This window comes from Lissotriton vulgaris, chromosome 11 (genome assembly GCF_964263255.1).
Source record: "Lissotriton vulgaris chromosome 11, aLisVul1.2, whole genome shotgun sequence".
Taxonomy (NCBI): domain Eukaryota; kingdom Metazoa; phylum Chordata; class Amphibia; order Caudata; family Salamandridae; genus Lissotriton; species Lissotriton vulgaris.
The window spans coordinates 1,073,080,588-1,073,094,393 of NC_141699.1; the positions used below are offsets into that span (position 1 = coordinate 1,073,080,588).

Genomic DNA, 13,806 nt, shown 5'->3' on the forward strand with positions numbered 1-13,806 from the left:
AAAGAAAAAACTGGTTTAGTTAGAGTAATTGCCAGATTGCAGAAACTTGCAATACATTCTAACTTCCCAGCCCATGTTAGAAACCATCCAGTACCCCATACAATTTCTTAATATATGGCGAAGGATCCATTTGTAAACTGAAATCAGTACCAAACAACAATGATAAGAAAACAAATATCCACTGCCATCTGAAATTTCAGTGTGCCTTGCTCTATTATAGGATATTGACACTACCCTTTGTTTGATGTTCTTATGCCGCATGTACCCATATACCTTTTCAACAATATGAGACAACATAGCACTCCTACATTGTCGCTATATTCTGAAGTGCCAACACATTGTCCTAACAGACTTGGAGGTAAACACAGAGCTGCAACAATTTTGTGTTTAAGTTGCTCAGCCACACTTTCTTGTTTCTCATCCAGCACGAAGACCATTCCTTTTCTGAACAATTCTTCGATAAACCTTTGTACAGATGTGTCCATGCTAATCAGTTGCCTGTGGTGTGAATGATGAGGTCAGTCCATTACTCCTTGCAGCTCAATAAGAGTGCCTGAATAAAGTTTCTGACCAAACTTTTATAGGAGCATTTCATTGCTTTATTGAAGGCAGTCCAATCAAATGTTCCTATATAGCAATTGCATTAAGTGCTTCTATTTTCAAGAATGTGGAATTGCTTTACATAAAATTGCCTTGTCCTGATGATGACTCTTAAATGATCATGGGTTGAAACGTTGTAAAACACTATTGTGTATCTGAGTTTTAAGGCCCAAATATTTGTACAAACTATGGAATTCACATTTGTTCCATTGCCTATTGCATCATGGAGTCTTTTGCAGTGCTTTTCTATCACTCACTTTGTGATCACCTGGGCACTTGACTATTTTATATGAAGCTGAAAATATATACTTACCTGAGTCTACAGGTGGTTTCACTTTTTCTTTTTCATTAATGATTTTCTTTATTGATGAATGATAGCTGATTTACTTCATGTCTAATTGATTGTTCCACTTGGAAGCCGTATTATAGATGTCTTGGCCTTCTCTGTCAACATGTATTGCAAAAATATTTGCATCATTTACACATTACAGCGATGTCATCAGTGATGTCACTGACCATGCCATAAATGATGTAATATACAAGGTTATAAGCAGAGCGTTGCGGGGACGTGAGTTATAGTTAGCTCGCCAACTATAATGTATAAATACTGAATTTTGGGGGTTTTGTATGAGCGACACCTGAGCCCAACTATAATGTCTCTGTAACCTTTGGTTTTTTTCAGTAAACTTCTACAATTGTTTTTATTTGATTTCCTAACTATAAAGTTCCTGGAACCTGTGTTTTTTTCAATGAATATCTATTTTTTTTAACTAGTAGTTGCATTTACAGAGTGGTGGAGAAAGGAGGCTGGGCCTCCAACCATCTCTCAGTGGTCCCACTGTGTAGGACTTACAGGATGCACCAGCGGGCTTTTTGGCCCTCAAGGTCTCTCAGGAGTAAAATGTACTTCATCCCAAAACCAGTAATGCACCACAAGCAGCATTTACAGAGAGGTGGAGAAAGGCCAAAGACCTTCTACCAATCCCATTGTGTGGAACTTACTGGAGGTAACAGGAGGGGTAGTTGGACCCCAAGGATGTCCTTCGGAGCAAACTACCCCTCCTGTTACCTCCAGTAAGTGCCACACAGCAGGATTGCTGAGAGGCATTCGGGGGCTGCGCCCCTTTCCCCACCACTCTGCAAACGCCTCCTGGTGCACTATTAGTAGTGAGATGAAGTCCCCTTGGTTCCAAAGGGTCCTTCGGGGCCAACCACTCCTCCTGTCACCTCTGGTAAGACCCACACAGCTGGATTGCTAAGAGGTTGCCAGGGGCCACACCCACTTTCTCTACCACTCTGCAAATGCGCCAACTGGCGTACTACTGGTTGGAGGAAGTAGTCCAATTTAGTCCTGAGGCTCTTAGGAGTAAGGTGGAATTCATTCCTCAACCAGAAGTGTGCCAGGAGGCGCGTTTGTGGAGTGGTAGGGAAAGGGGGTGTGGTCTCCAAGTCCTCCCAGTAGTCCCGCTGTCTAGAACTTACTAGAGGTAACAGAAACGGTTCCTGGACCCCAAGGACCCTCAGCATCTAAGGGGACTTCATCCCCAACGACCACTGTGCCGAGTTGGTGCATTTGCAGAGTGGCCTCTGGTGAGTTTTTTTCTATTTTGTATTTTAATTTTAAAGGAAGGGGGCTGCATGACCCCCCTTACCTGGCCAATTTTTGGCCCAAGGGAATCCATCCCCAGGGGCCAGCCCTTTTTTCATTAGGTGAGGGGGCAGCGTGGCCACCCTCCCCATGCTGATTTCAGACCCGGAGACCCCATCCCCTGAGGCTCAGCCTTTACTTGTTTATATATTTTTTATTTTCAAGACGGGGGCCGAGCAGCTGCCCTCCCGGAGCATTTTTTATCTTAATATTTAAAAAAAAAAAAGAGGGAGGGGGTGCATGGCACCCGTCTCGGCCTGATTTTGGTCCCAGGGACCCCATCTCCTGGGGCATGGCCTTTAGTTTTTTTTAGTTGTTTTCTTTTTCCCAAAGGGCATCCTAGACCAATTTCTGCCCCATGGACCCTATTTATTTATTTATTTGCGGGTTTATATTGTGCTTGAATCGACACCCGAAGGAGTATCTCTTGCTTGGGATTGCCCATTACCTTTTTTTCTTAATCCCGGCCCGCCCTTTTACAAATGACGGCGGGAGCTGTGCAGCCCCCCTCCCTGGGTATCCCCCGTGGCCTGCCCATTAAAATTGGGTACCACCAGGGCACCCACTCACCAATGGGACCGAGGGGAGCCTGGAATGTGCCAGTGGTGCCTGCCGGTTACCTACCTGCTGCAAGAGCTGGCATTGCTTTGGGATCCAGGGAGCTGCTGACATGTAGCTCCCTGGGTCCCAAATCAAAGTCTGTTTCCCTGCTTGCTTCACAGCAAGCAGAGAAACAGACATTCTCTGCTTTCAGCAAGCAAGAGCATTTTCGAATCTCTATTGTTGTTGAAAGCAGACCAGTTGTTTGCAATGGCATGTTGGGAACGGTGCTCCTGAATTTACTGAAGCAAGCCCTGCTGGGTGGTGGTCACCAGAGCCATCTAGGGCTCCTGGAGGGGGTCGCACGGCCCCCATCCTTTGTTCCAATTTGACCCGGGAAGGTGGTGGTCTCCGGAGGTCTGCAACAGCCCCCCTTCATTATTGTATATGTGCTCCATGGAGGTGGCAGTCCCTGGGGCTGCATATGGGGGCGGGAGCCTCCGTGCATTCTGATTTATTTTAGCCCCGGGGTGGTGGCATTTTCTGGGGCTGCAGGGGAGGCATAGGGCCTCCCTGCATTGTTTATGTTTTATTATTTAATGTATGTGTCGCGGGGAGGTGGTGGCCGCCTGGGCAGCTTGGGGGGGGCGAGTAGACTCCACTGCATTTTTATACAAACAGTGCCCTGGGGAGGTGGCAGTCCCTCGGGTAGCAGGGGAGCTACAAGGCTCTTCTCATATTCTTACTGCCCCAGGGAGGTGGTGATACCCGGGGCTGCGAATGAGGCCTATTGTCTCCCCTCCATTGAATTAAAAAGATTCTCAGTGTTGTGCCCCGGGGAAGTGGCGGTCCCCAGGGCAGCGAGGTGATGAGTGACCCCCACATTTATTGTATTCAGTGCCCTGGAGAGGTGGTAGCCCCCGGAGCTTAATAAAAGTCTAGGAGGGGGCCCCATGAGCCCCCTTCTTCATTAACTGTATGCCATGGGACCTGGCCCACCCAGTGGTTATTGCACCCATGAGTTCACAGCAAAATAAAAAAATAAAAAAGGTTTTATCACGGTATGGTTCCTCATAGAACCCCCCACCAAATCTGGGGGGTCAGGGTATTCCTACCCTACCCCTTCTCTCTTTTTAAACTTTTTTTCTGGGACTCAAGCTGAGTCCCAAGTTGACTGGCAACATTTCCTAGTTGAAATGTTGACAGCCAATCAAATTTTAATTGGATTTGTGAGTTCATTGCAGGGACTCGCATCCCCAGATATCTATATTTGTTAAAGATAGAAATTTCAAAAACTACTGAATGGATTAGCAGCAACTCAAAAAAAGCACGCTTTTTGGGCCAACATCTAGCTTTCTGCCAAATTTGGTGCAGTTCTGGTCAGCAGTTCAGGTTATAGTCGTGTAAAAAAATAAAAAAAATTCCCACAGACTTAACATGGGAAAAAATCGTTTTGGGACCCCATTTTTTTCTCAGCCCTCGCTTGATGGATCACCCCAAAACTTTCTTTTTTTTTTTTTAAAACATATTTATTAAATTTTTCCACAATTTTTCCACATATTCCAACGTATGTATTACAGCACATACCAATTTCTCAGGTGGTTATATAGTACAAATACATTTCATTGTTTTATACAAATTTTCATATCATAAGCAGATATAATAAACCAAAAGACAGTCCTCTAAAACAAATCAAATCGAACTTCTGTAGCACTATTCTAGATTTATCCTACTAGTCTTCCACGTCATAATTAGTTGCCATATTTTTTTGCCTAAGGCCTTAGCCCTTCTACCTTTCCTGTCGTATATTGCCTTTTCTAAATTATATATAGTAAGGAGGCTAGCAATCCAATCTGCAAATAGTGGAGGAGCCTTATTCAGCCAATTCCTTGCTATGCAGATGCGGAACACTGCCATTGAAACAAAAATAAACTCTACTGGCACAGCTTCCCTCATGTCTACCACCCCTAAAATGATTAATTCATCTAGAAGCTTAATCTTGATCCTAAGCGTTTTATCAAAAAATTCTTCAATCGCCATTTTCAAAGTAAATAGTTGTGGGCACTGCGAAAACATATGTACAATATCTGCTCCGCTCGCATTGCATCGTGGGCAAGTTATTCCTGTTGTTCCACCCCACTGGGCAATTCTAGCCGGTGTATGGTAAAGTGAAAATAATGTTTTGTAGTGTTGCGATTGAAGGGTTGCCGAGCATAGCACCGTTCTACCCAGATCTAGTGACTCCTGAAAGGTTTCTGATCCTGACCCCAATTTTTCCATCCATTTTTGTGAAAATTTTGCCCTTTCATCTGACTTAGTTCCTTTCAGTTCCGCATAGAGATGTCTTATTGTACATTTGGTGGTTATTTTTATATAATCCATAATTTTGCATTGCCGCATCCCAAGCGGACCACCTTGTTTTTGTGTTAGAAAACTCCTCACTTGTAGGTATTTATAAAAACTATTGTGCTCTAGTCCAAATTTAGCTTTGAGTGCTCCAAACTGCATGATATTGCCCTGCACATCCAGTAAGTTCCCTATCTGCATTATGCCTTTATTGTACCAATCAAACATAGTGGCATCCTTAAAGATCTCCCTCGGCAATGAGCTATTTGTGTACAATCTTGTATAGATATTAAATCTGCCTAGCCCTAATTTTTTAGCCACTCCTTTCCACACCCTATATACTGCATTCAACGTCTTAAATCTCGTGTGTTTGAAATACGTGAATTCAGTAGTATTGAAAAACCCATTCTCAGCTTCCTCCCCCAGCAATACGGCATACACATTAGGTAAGCCCACCTCACTATCCGTTGGTTGCTCCAGACCTCCCCCTCCTATTAACACCTTACTGTATTGTAATACCGCAGCCCAGTAATAGAGCCTAAAGTCTGGTGCTCCCCAGCCCCCTTTTTCCCTATCTACCGTCAAATGTCTGTATGCTCTTCTTGTTTTCCCTTTCACCCAGATGAATTTATTCAAAATCAATTCTAATTTGCTAAACCAACCATTTTCAAAATATAGGGGTATGGATCTGAGTAAATACAGCACTTTAGGGAATGTTATCATTTTAATGACATTTATTCGACCCATTAAGGTCAGATGCAAGTTATTCATTCTTTCTGTGTTTGTTTTAATTTTCTCCAACAGTGGTCTCATATTGATTTCAACTAAACTATCTAACTCGGATGTGATCTTCACCCCTAAATAAGTGACTTCAGGTGCTATTCTTATATCATGATAGTTTACCCAGTTATTTTTAATTATTTGTGTTTTTCCTTTATTTAGTGAGTACCCTGAAAATGTGCCAAAAAGTGTAGCCTCCTGTTCGATTTCAATAATGGCTGACCCTGGATCCGGTGTGACCACTGCCACGTCATCCGCATATGCAAGTGTCTTATATGCATAGCCATGTAAACCAATCGGGAGAATCTTCGAGTTTCCTTCTAGCCTTCGCAAAAAAGAGTCTAGATATAGGGCGAATAACAGTGGTGAGGCCGGGCAACCCTGTCTTGTACCACGCTTTATATGTATATCCTCTGTATACCCTCTATTAATCCTCACTTTAGCTGTTGGAGCTGCATATAACGCCTTTATAGCCTGTATATAACCTGTGCCAATCCCAAACCACTCCAAGGCTTTCCACAAATAGCACCAGGAGACCCTGTCAAAGGCCTTCTCTGCATCCAAAAAGATGGCTGAGGCAGGGTCTCCTGCAGCTCCCGTGACATCCAATATGGTGATCATTCTCCTTGTGTGTTCCGTAGTCCCTTTACCTGGTATGAAACCATGCTGTGTTGTGTATACCAGCCCCTCAATTACTCTACTGAGTCTTTGTGATAAAGCCTTAGAGTATATTTTTGCATCTGCGTTCATAAGCGTGATCGGCCTATAAGAGCCAGGATCCAGATGTGGTTTATTCTTCTTTAAAATAACTACTATACTTGCACCAGCCCATGACTGTGGTGTATTCTCCCCTATCTGTGCATGCCTTAAAGTTTCCAACATGTCTATCCCTAGTGTATCCCAAAACGTCCTATAAAATTCTGCCGGTATCTGGTCAGGTCCTGCGGCCTTCCCCGGGGGGAGTTTTGATACTGCATTATGTAGTTCACTCAGCATTAGTGGTGCCTCTAGAGTCTTTTATCTTCCAAGGACAATTCCTTGTGTGGGATGCTAGCCAAATAGTCCTCTATCTCGTCTCCCTTACTACTCACGTCTTGATCATATAATTCAGAATAAAACTCTCTAAACACCTCCCTCACCTCTTCCACCTTGGTTACAACCTTCCCACATTTATTCTTAATTTCTTTAATTTCCCCAGCTGCCAGGTCTTGCCTAGTACGCACTGCGAGCATGTGTCCAACCCTCTCGTTGAACTCGTGGCACTTTTCTTTTTTTGCCAAGTAATTAGCCGCAGCTTTATTAGCTAATCTTTCCCCAGTTTCTGCCTTCTTCAATTCTATTTCTAGTAAGACCTACTCAAGAGGTTCTTGATTTATAACATGCTGGATAAGCTGTTGTTCTAGGTTCCTTAAAACCTGTAGCCTACTGGCTAACTCCATTTTCTCCTTTTTACTCCTATGTAGAGTATAAGCCAGTGTTTCCCCCCTTTGAATGCATCCCAAACCATGCCTGCGGTTGCCGTACCTCTGTTTACCTCCCAGAACTGTGTAATCCATACCTTCATTCTACTAACATAGTCATCTTCTCTGAACAACCCTCTTTCAAATGTCCAATAGTACTCTTTGTGACTAATATTGCGGTTCCGGGAGATAGTCAACACCAGTGGATTATGATCTGAGGAAACTCGAGGTAATATTTCTATTTTCAGTTCTGATACTAATGGACTGGAGACTAAGAAGTAGTCTAATCTGGCTATGCTTTTATGAGGGGCCGAATAAAAAGTACTACCTGTCCCTATAGGATTGTATGCCGCCCAAACGTCTACCAACGCATTATTATTCATTAGATTGACAATGGCTTTTCTTACTCTCTTCTTGCGCTCGCCCTTCATCCCCCCTCCCCTCATACCCAACCCTGTTAGCCCATTGATGTTGAAATCTCCACATACAATTATAGGTTCAGTCCATAGCGGCAATTCGGTATCTAGATAATCAAATAAATCAGGTTCGTCTTCATTGGAACCATATACAGAAACAATTGTGTAGCGGCATCCGGCTATTTCTCCTTCTATCATCACCCATCTACCATCCACGTCTTCCTTCTTTCTCTCTACTTTCATCAAACCTTTTTTTGCCAGTATGGCCACTCCTTTTGTTTTAGTATCTTGGTGCGTGTGTGCTAATACATCAAACCCTAGCTGATCCATAAGATACCTATCCTTCCCCCTCACATGTGTTTCCTGCAGACATATGATATCTTCCCAGAAAACGCAGCTCAAGAAGAGCGAGAGACCTGCTAAGGATAAAGACAAAGAAAAGGCTGATTCTAAAGCGGAGATTAAGACAGCCTCGCAAGCAACACAACCGGAGACTCCTGGAGGTAAAGCGCAGGCACAACAGAGGCGCTCTCACTCCGAAAGTGGAACAGCAAAGCATGCGATTACTGTACCTGCCGCTGGCAAGGATCGGCGGCAACCCACTGTGACAGAGGCTTTCGCTGGAAGAAATCAGCAGTTAACCCCGGCCGCTGGAGGTGCCTCGGATCCAAACTCAAGACCGAACGCGGAAACTCTCCTCGCTGACCGCGAGGACGCAAGCACGGCGGTTGCTAAGCAACCGGGGCCTGAAACGCTCACGCCTCTAGCGGGAGATGCACAGGGGCTGGAGAATGCAGCGGAGGCTGTCAAGGTGGCTGTCGAGGACGCCAGCACGAACAAAGACGTTAATGCAGGCGGAGAAGCAGGATCAAAGACGGTGGATAACGCAAGTAAGCTTAGTAATACCCAATCAAAGGAAACATTTGAAACAAACATTAACACTGCCCAAATGCTCGAAGCTTTGAATGAAGTAAATCTAGCGCCAACACCCATGGACAGCAGTGTAATGATACAGTCTACCTGGGGCAGTATGAAAAGTATTCAGAGCCACATAACAAAGGGGGCAAAAGGGAGGAGAGTATGCTCCCCGGAGAGGGAAAAGTTTTACTCCGTGACTGAGGGGTCAGACTCTTCATTGCTGGGTTCAGAGGAAGAGGACACTAACACAGACCTATCATCTGGGACAGAGTCTGAAAGATCCCTCTCTAGTGAGCACAGAAACAGGGAAACACAAAAGAGAAGAAGAAGAACAATGATAAGGCGTGACAGAGAGATGGACAGAGCAGCAACAAGTACAACAGGAAGCTGTTATGGGACTATGGTAGTGCTTCCAAAATTTACCAGGATCAAGATCTGGGAGTGGCACCCGAGACTTATCCCTTAAATGCCCCTAATGAGTTAAATGATATCCCGCCTCAAGCAACTTTGGATGGGATGTTCTCTATGCTGAAGCAAATGCACTTAGAAGCTCGCTTAGAAAGCAGACGAGCAAGGCAGGATACAAAGAAAATACAAGCGAGCATCAGGAAAATGAACAGAAAATATCAGGAAGTTGAAAATAGAGTGGAACAAGTAGAAGAAAGAACTGGGAAATTAGAGGATGAGGTTACAGATTGGCAGAATGCAAGAACAGAACAAGGGAAGGTGATCGAAGACTTGCAGTGGAAGCTGGAAGATTTCGAGAATCGCCAAAGACGGAACAATCTACACTTTCTAGGCATAGAGGAGGGACTGGAAGGGAAGGACCCAAGGGGGTTTATGGTTAAACTGTTAAAAGATGCATACCCAGAGGCGCAGTGGCAGTGGGAAGTCGAAGTGCAGAGAGCGCATAGATTTCCATTAATGCAGAAGGGGGGAAGAGGCAGTAACCAAAACAGCAGTAACCAGAATGGATTGCCTAGGGCAATGCTGGTCTTTTTTGGAAATTTTTTGGCTAGGCAGGAAATCTTTGAGACTGCAAGACCAGAGAGGAAAAAATCAGTTGAGGGGATTACTTTTTTTACGAGGCCCGACTTCTGCCATACTACCGTGGAAAGGAGGTGGAAACTGAGACAGCTTATCACTCCTTTTCAACGACAGGGCTCAGAAGCATACTTGATGTATCCATCTAAGTTAGAAGTGGTTACTAGGGGCCGCATCAGAATGTTTTTCTCGGAAGTAAAAGCAGGAGAATATCTTGCAGAGATTACAGAGCTTCAGAAAGGCAGGAAGAGCAAGGAATCAGAACCAGCATAGGTTAAATAAGGAAAATATTAGGCATACTGTATATTGGGTTTCACGATGGTAATATGGTTAACTAGGGTGGGAGAAGGAAAGCGACACTACAGTAGCACGCAGCCACACATAGGTCAAAATTGACCTATTTGCCTGTGACAGGGGGGGGGCTAGCAAGGGGAGGGGGGGAAAGGGGGGGTTGGGGGAGGGGGGGCAGGAAGGGGGTGGTGAAGAGATAAGGTTTTGTACAGCACAAAATAAAAAGGTATGTAGACACACAAAGGTGGCAGGAAAATATCTTGAGGATTTGTTTTTTGGTTTTTTTTATAAAAGCAGATGGCATTAAGAATTACTACAATCAATATATGCGGGTTAAATGATGGGGGTAAAAGACAGAAAGTAGCGGCTATGTGCAGAATGTTAAAATTGGATCACCCCAAAACTTTCAACGCAGCAGCTGAACCAAAAAGGGAAAGTTATATGGAAAGTTCATGGAGATTCGTTCAAGCGGCTCTAAAGTTATTGGCAAAATAAAAAACGCTTTTCCTATGGAAACTTTGGGTCAGCTATTACTACCTACTGGAGACCACCTGTAGGTAATATATATGTTTATATTTTAATAGAGAAAGGGCTTTTGGTTTGCTAATAACAATGCCCATGTTTGCAGAGTCTTCACAAAACGCCAAAAAAAAGTTCATCCACCTCAGAGAGCGAGAAAAAAGACGGGCTACAGCAAAAAGTGCTAAATGGAATTAAACCAGATTTGACAGGAAGCATGATCTTGGTCCCCAGATTGTGTTTTTTGTGATTTGGTATACATCTGTTCAGTAGTTTTAGAGAAATTAAGTTTAAAAATAATTGTATATTTCGAAAGTTGGTGTAAAGATATGCTCTGATTTGCTATTTTAAAGGGGACTAGTCAATCCTGATTGGTTGATTTCCACCTGAACAATATGTTTTGGCAGCTGTGACAAGGCTGATGGACTTGGTACCTGTGCCCTGTAAATGAATTACAAAAATGTGTAAGAGAGCAGAATGAGCACACACACACCCAGACCCCAAATGGCATGAAAAATGTGTGTATTCTCAGGTTCTTTATATTCATCCATATGATAACAATGGGTGTGCTTATTGATTTTCTTGTTGCAAATCCTATGATATGATAAATTACATGGTTTGCAACAAGAAACATTGTTTTTGAAATTGATTAAAACCGTGAGTAGAAAATATTTTACCGAACTTCTAAATGGATTTAGCAAATCATGCAAATTAGCTGTTTCGTCTCTTCCAAATAGCAATTCCTTATGGTATTTTATAATGTTTTGCGACTGAAATGTGGTTGCAAAAGATTAATATTTTACTAACGCCTCAAAGGAGGGAATAACCCTTTTGTAAATTGAAAGGGGTTTTCTAAAGAAGCCTTAGTCTTTGTGAATTGCCCCAAAACTATTTTTAGAAAATAGGCAATGCTCTATGGGACCACTGCTGACTCTTAAAACATTAATTTGCAAGCACATTTAATTATTTGTTAAGGAAAACAAGCTGTGTTAAAAAAAAAGCATTGCTTTATTTCAAAGAAATCACTGACATGATGGTATGCTGACCACAGTAGGCTAATATCCCTGTGATAGCAGCAAATTGTAGAGGCTCGCATTTTATGACCTAACTCATTATTAGTTCGTAGGTTGGTCAAATTACAACCAACTGAAACTCAGTATATTATAAAGCAACTGAATAATACATAGGTCAGTTTACAAAATACCATAGAATGAAAAATAAGTTGGTGCACAAATTGAGACCACTCATTGTGAATCCTGTTTATGTACATCTGGCTCAACTTGCAATAGCCATTTTAATGACTTTTTCTAGAAGGTCTCAATTATTCTTTCATGAAGACAAAAATTATGATTACAAGATCTAGACTTAAATTGAGACTTGAATTTAGTAATGAATTTACCTTACAAAATCCTAACTAACAAGAAGTTCCAATACTTAATAAAGGATTATCTTTCACAGCACTCCAGCATGTCAGATCCTTTCATTCACAATCTATCTTTTACATTTACCTTTTAATTTTAAACTTTTTAGAAGTAAAACTACCTACAATCTCAATAATGGAAAAAATAAAGCTGAAAATGAATTAATCATATGGAATGTAAAACACTAATGACACAAGAAAGCTGTTGGGAGCACATCTAGAATATATTGCACAATCTTTAGGCACTGAATATATTCACTACACAGACAAGGGTTTAAATTGAAATCATTCATCCCCAAACTTCCAAATGCATGTTCAGTTAATTCATTTCATAAATATTTTTTATAGGAATTAGAACTGTAATTTGATAATTCTAGACTGAATACAAATGATACATATTTGGAAAGCATTTATTGTTTGAAAAACAACTTATCTGTCATAGTAGGGGGAGGAGATATGAGGGAATTTTGAGCTATTGAACTTTTCAGATTATGATAGAAATCCTTGGGTTCAATTGAGTGATGAAATTGCTATGTCATTGTTAGACTGGCGTTTTAAACAATCTTAAAACTAAATTGCATTCACACTTTACTGAAGTAGTGCAATTAAGGCTTACTCAGCGATGATGAATGTAGATATGTGACGATCAATGATCCTACTATACCAGTGATTTATGTTATTCTGAAGGTTCACAAGAGAATGGTGTGCCCTACCTTTAGACTTGTAGTATGAGGCATAGGGCTCTCAATGGAAAGGTCTTAGAATATATAAATAATATCTATCACCAACTTTATTATGCTCCAACTTAAAAGACACAAAATGTTTATTGAGTAGGATGTAAAACATTCCATGGGGCAATGAGGTCCTGAGCTCGTACAGAGGCTTAGCATAACAAAAATATTTCGAAGAGAGTACCATTTATTTATTACCATGAGCTGCAAATTAATTTTGACATACCAAAATGCTTTTAGAAGTGGCATAACTTGTTTTGCATAATTACTAGGTTGTGGATCAAAAACAACTCTTTAGGGTGATGCAAGGCAAACAATGGGCTAAAGGTCTTCTCCATGTGGTGCCAATCCATTTATGGAATTGTATGATGAGCAGTAGGCCGAAATGAGGAGGTGATGACTTCTGGTTACAAAAGTAAATTGAAGTGAACCAGTCGGCGACAAGCAAAGAGGTAAGGTAGCAATAGGGAATTGAGGCTGCCTGAAAAAGAGACATTCTGACATAATTATGTTGGCTCTTTTCTCAATTGACAAGCTTATTACAGAAGGTGAAAACATTCAATTCTGCTCATAATCAGTTTTGAGAATATTGACCCCATTTATTTTGAGCCATGACTAGGTTTAGCAAAATATGCACATCTTGGGTTGTAAGATGGAATAGCACCATTGCAATATCAGCATTCTGCTGTACTCCAGACTTAGGATGAGAATCCTGAAGAAGTTCAAAATATATTACACAGATATAACCAGTATTAATATTAAATCAATGATTTACCGAGAATAGAATTGAGCTGTAGCCCAGCCTCAAAGGAAACATCTGCTGTGCCTTATAAGGAATGTATCAGAGACCATTGAGAGGAAATTATATACTTTTTATTTCTCAAGTAACTGTAATTCGAATAGTTGAGTTGTTCTACCATCAGTAATCATATATGTTAGCTAATCATGCAGTATGGTTTAGACAAGGAAATGTATATGGGTATTTCAATGTCCTTTGATTTGCACGACTGTGCTGTTTCTTCTTCTTTTCTTGTGTTACTGTGCGTATTGTACAGATTATCCTCTGTCCATCATCATCCTCCTTCACATACCC

At 41.9% G+C, this 13,806-nt stretch overlaps 1 protein-coding gene across 2 annotated transcripts in view; it reads right to left on the reverse strand.

The window, feature by feature from the left end:
- Nucleotides 1–13,806, reverse strand: part of LOC147684126 (cytochrome P450 2J2-like) — an 84,444-nt gene that overhangs the window by 23,774 nt on the left and 46,864 nt on the right. Inside the window, exon 8 of one of the 2 annotated variants that reach the window (XM_086944510.1) lies at nucleotides 11,552–13,194. The exons of the other annotated variant lie outside the window; for it this stretch is intronic. Within the exon in view, the coding sequence (XP_086800636.1) occupies nucleotides 12,994–13,194 (201 nt within the window). The 3' untranslated portion in view covers nucleotides 11,552–12,993. Of the gene's footprint in view, nucleotides 1–11,551; nucleotides 13,195–13,806 lie in introns of those variants that run through there. 2 annotated transcript variants of the gene reach the window in all.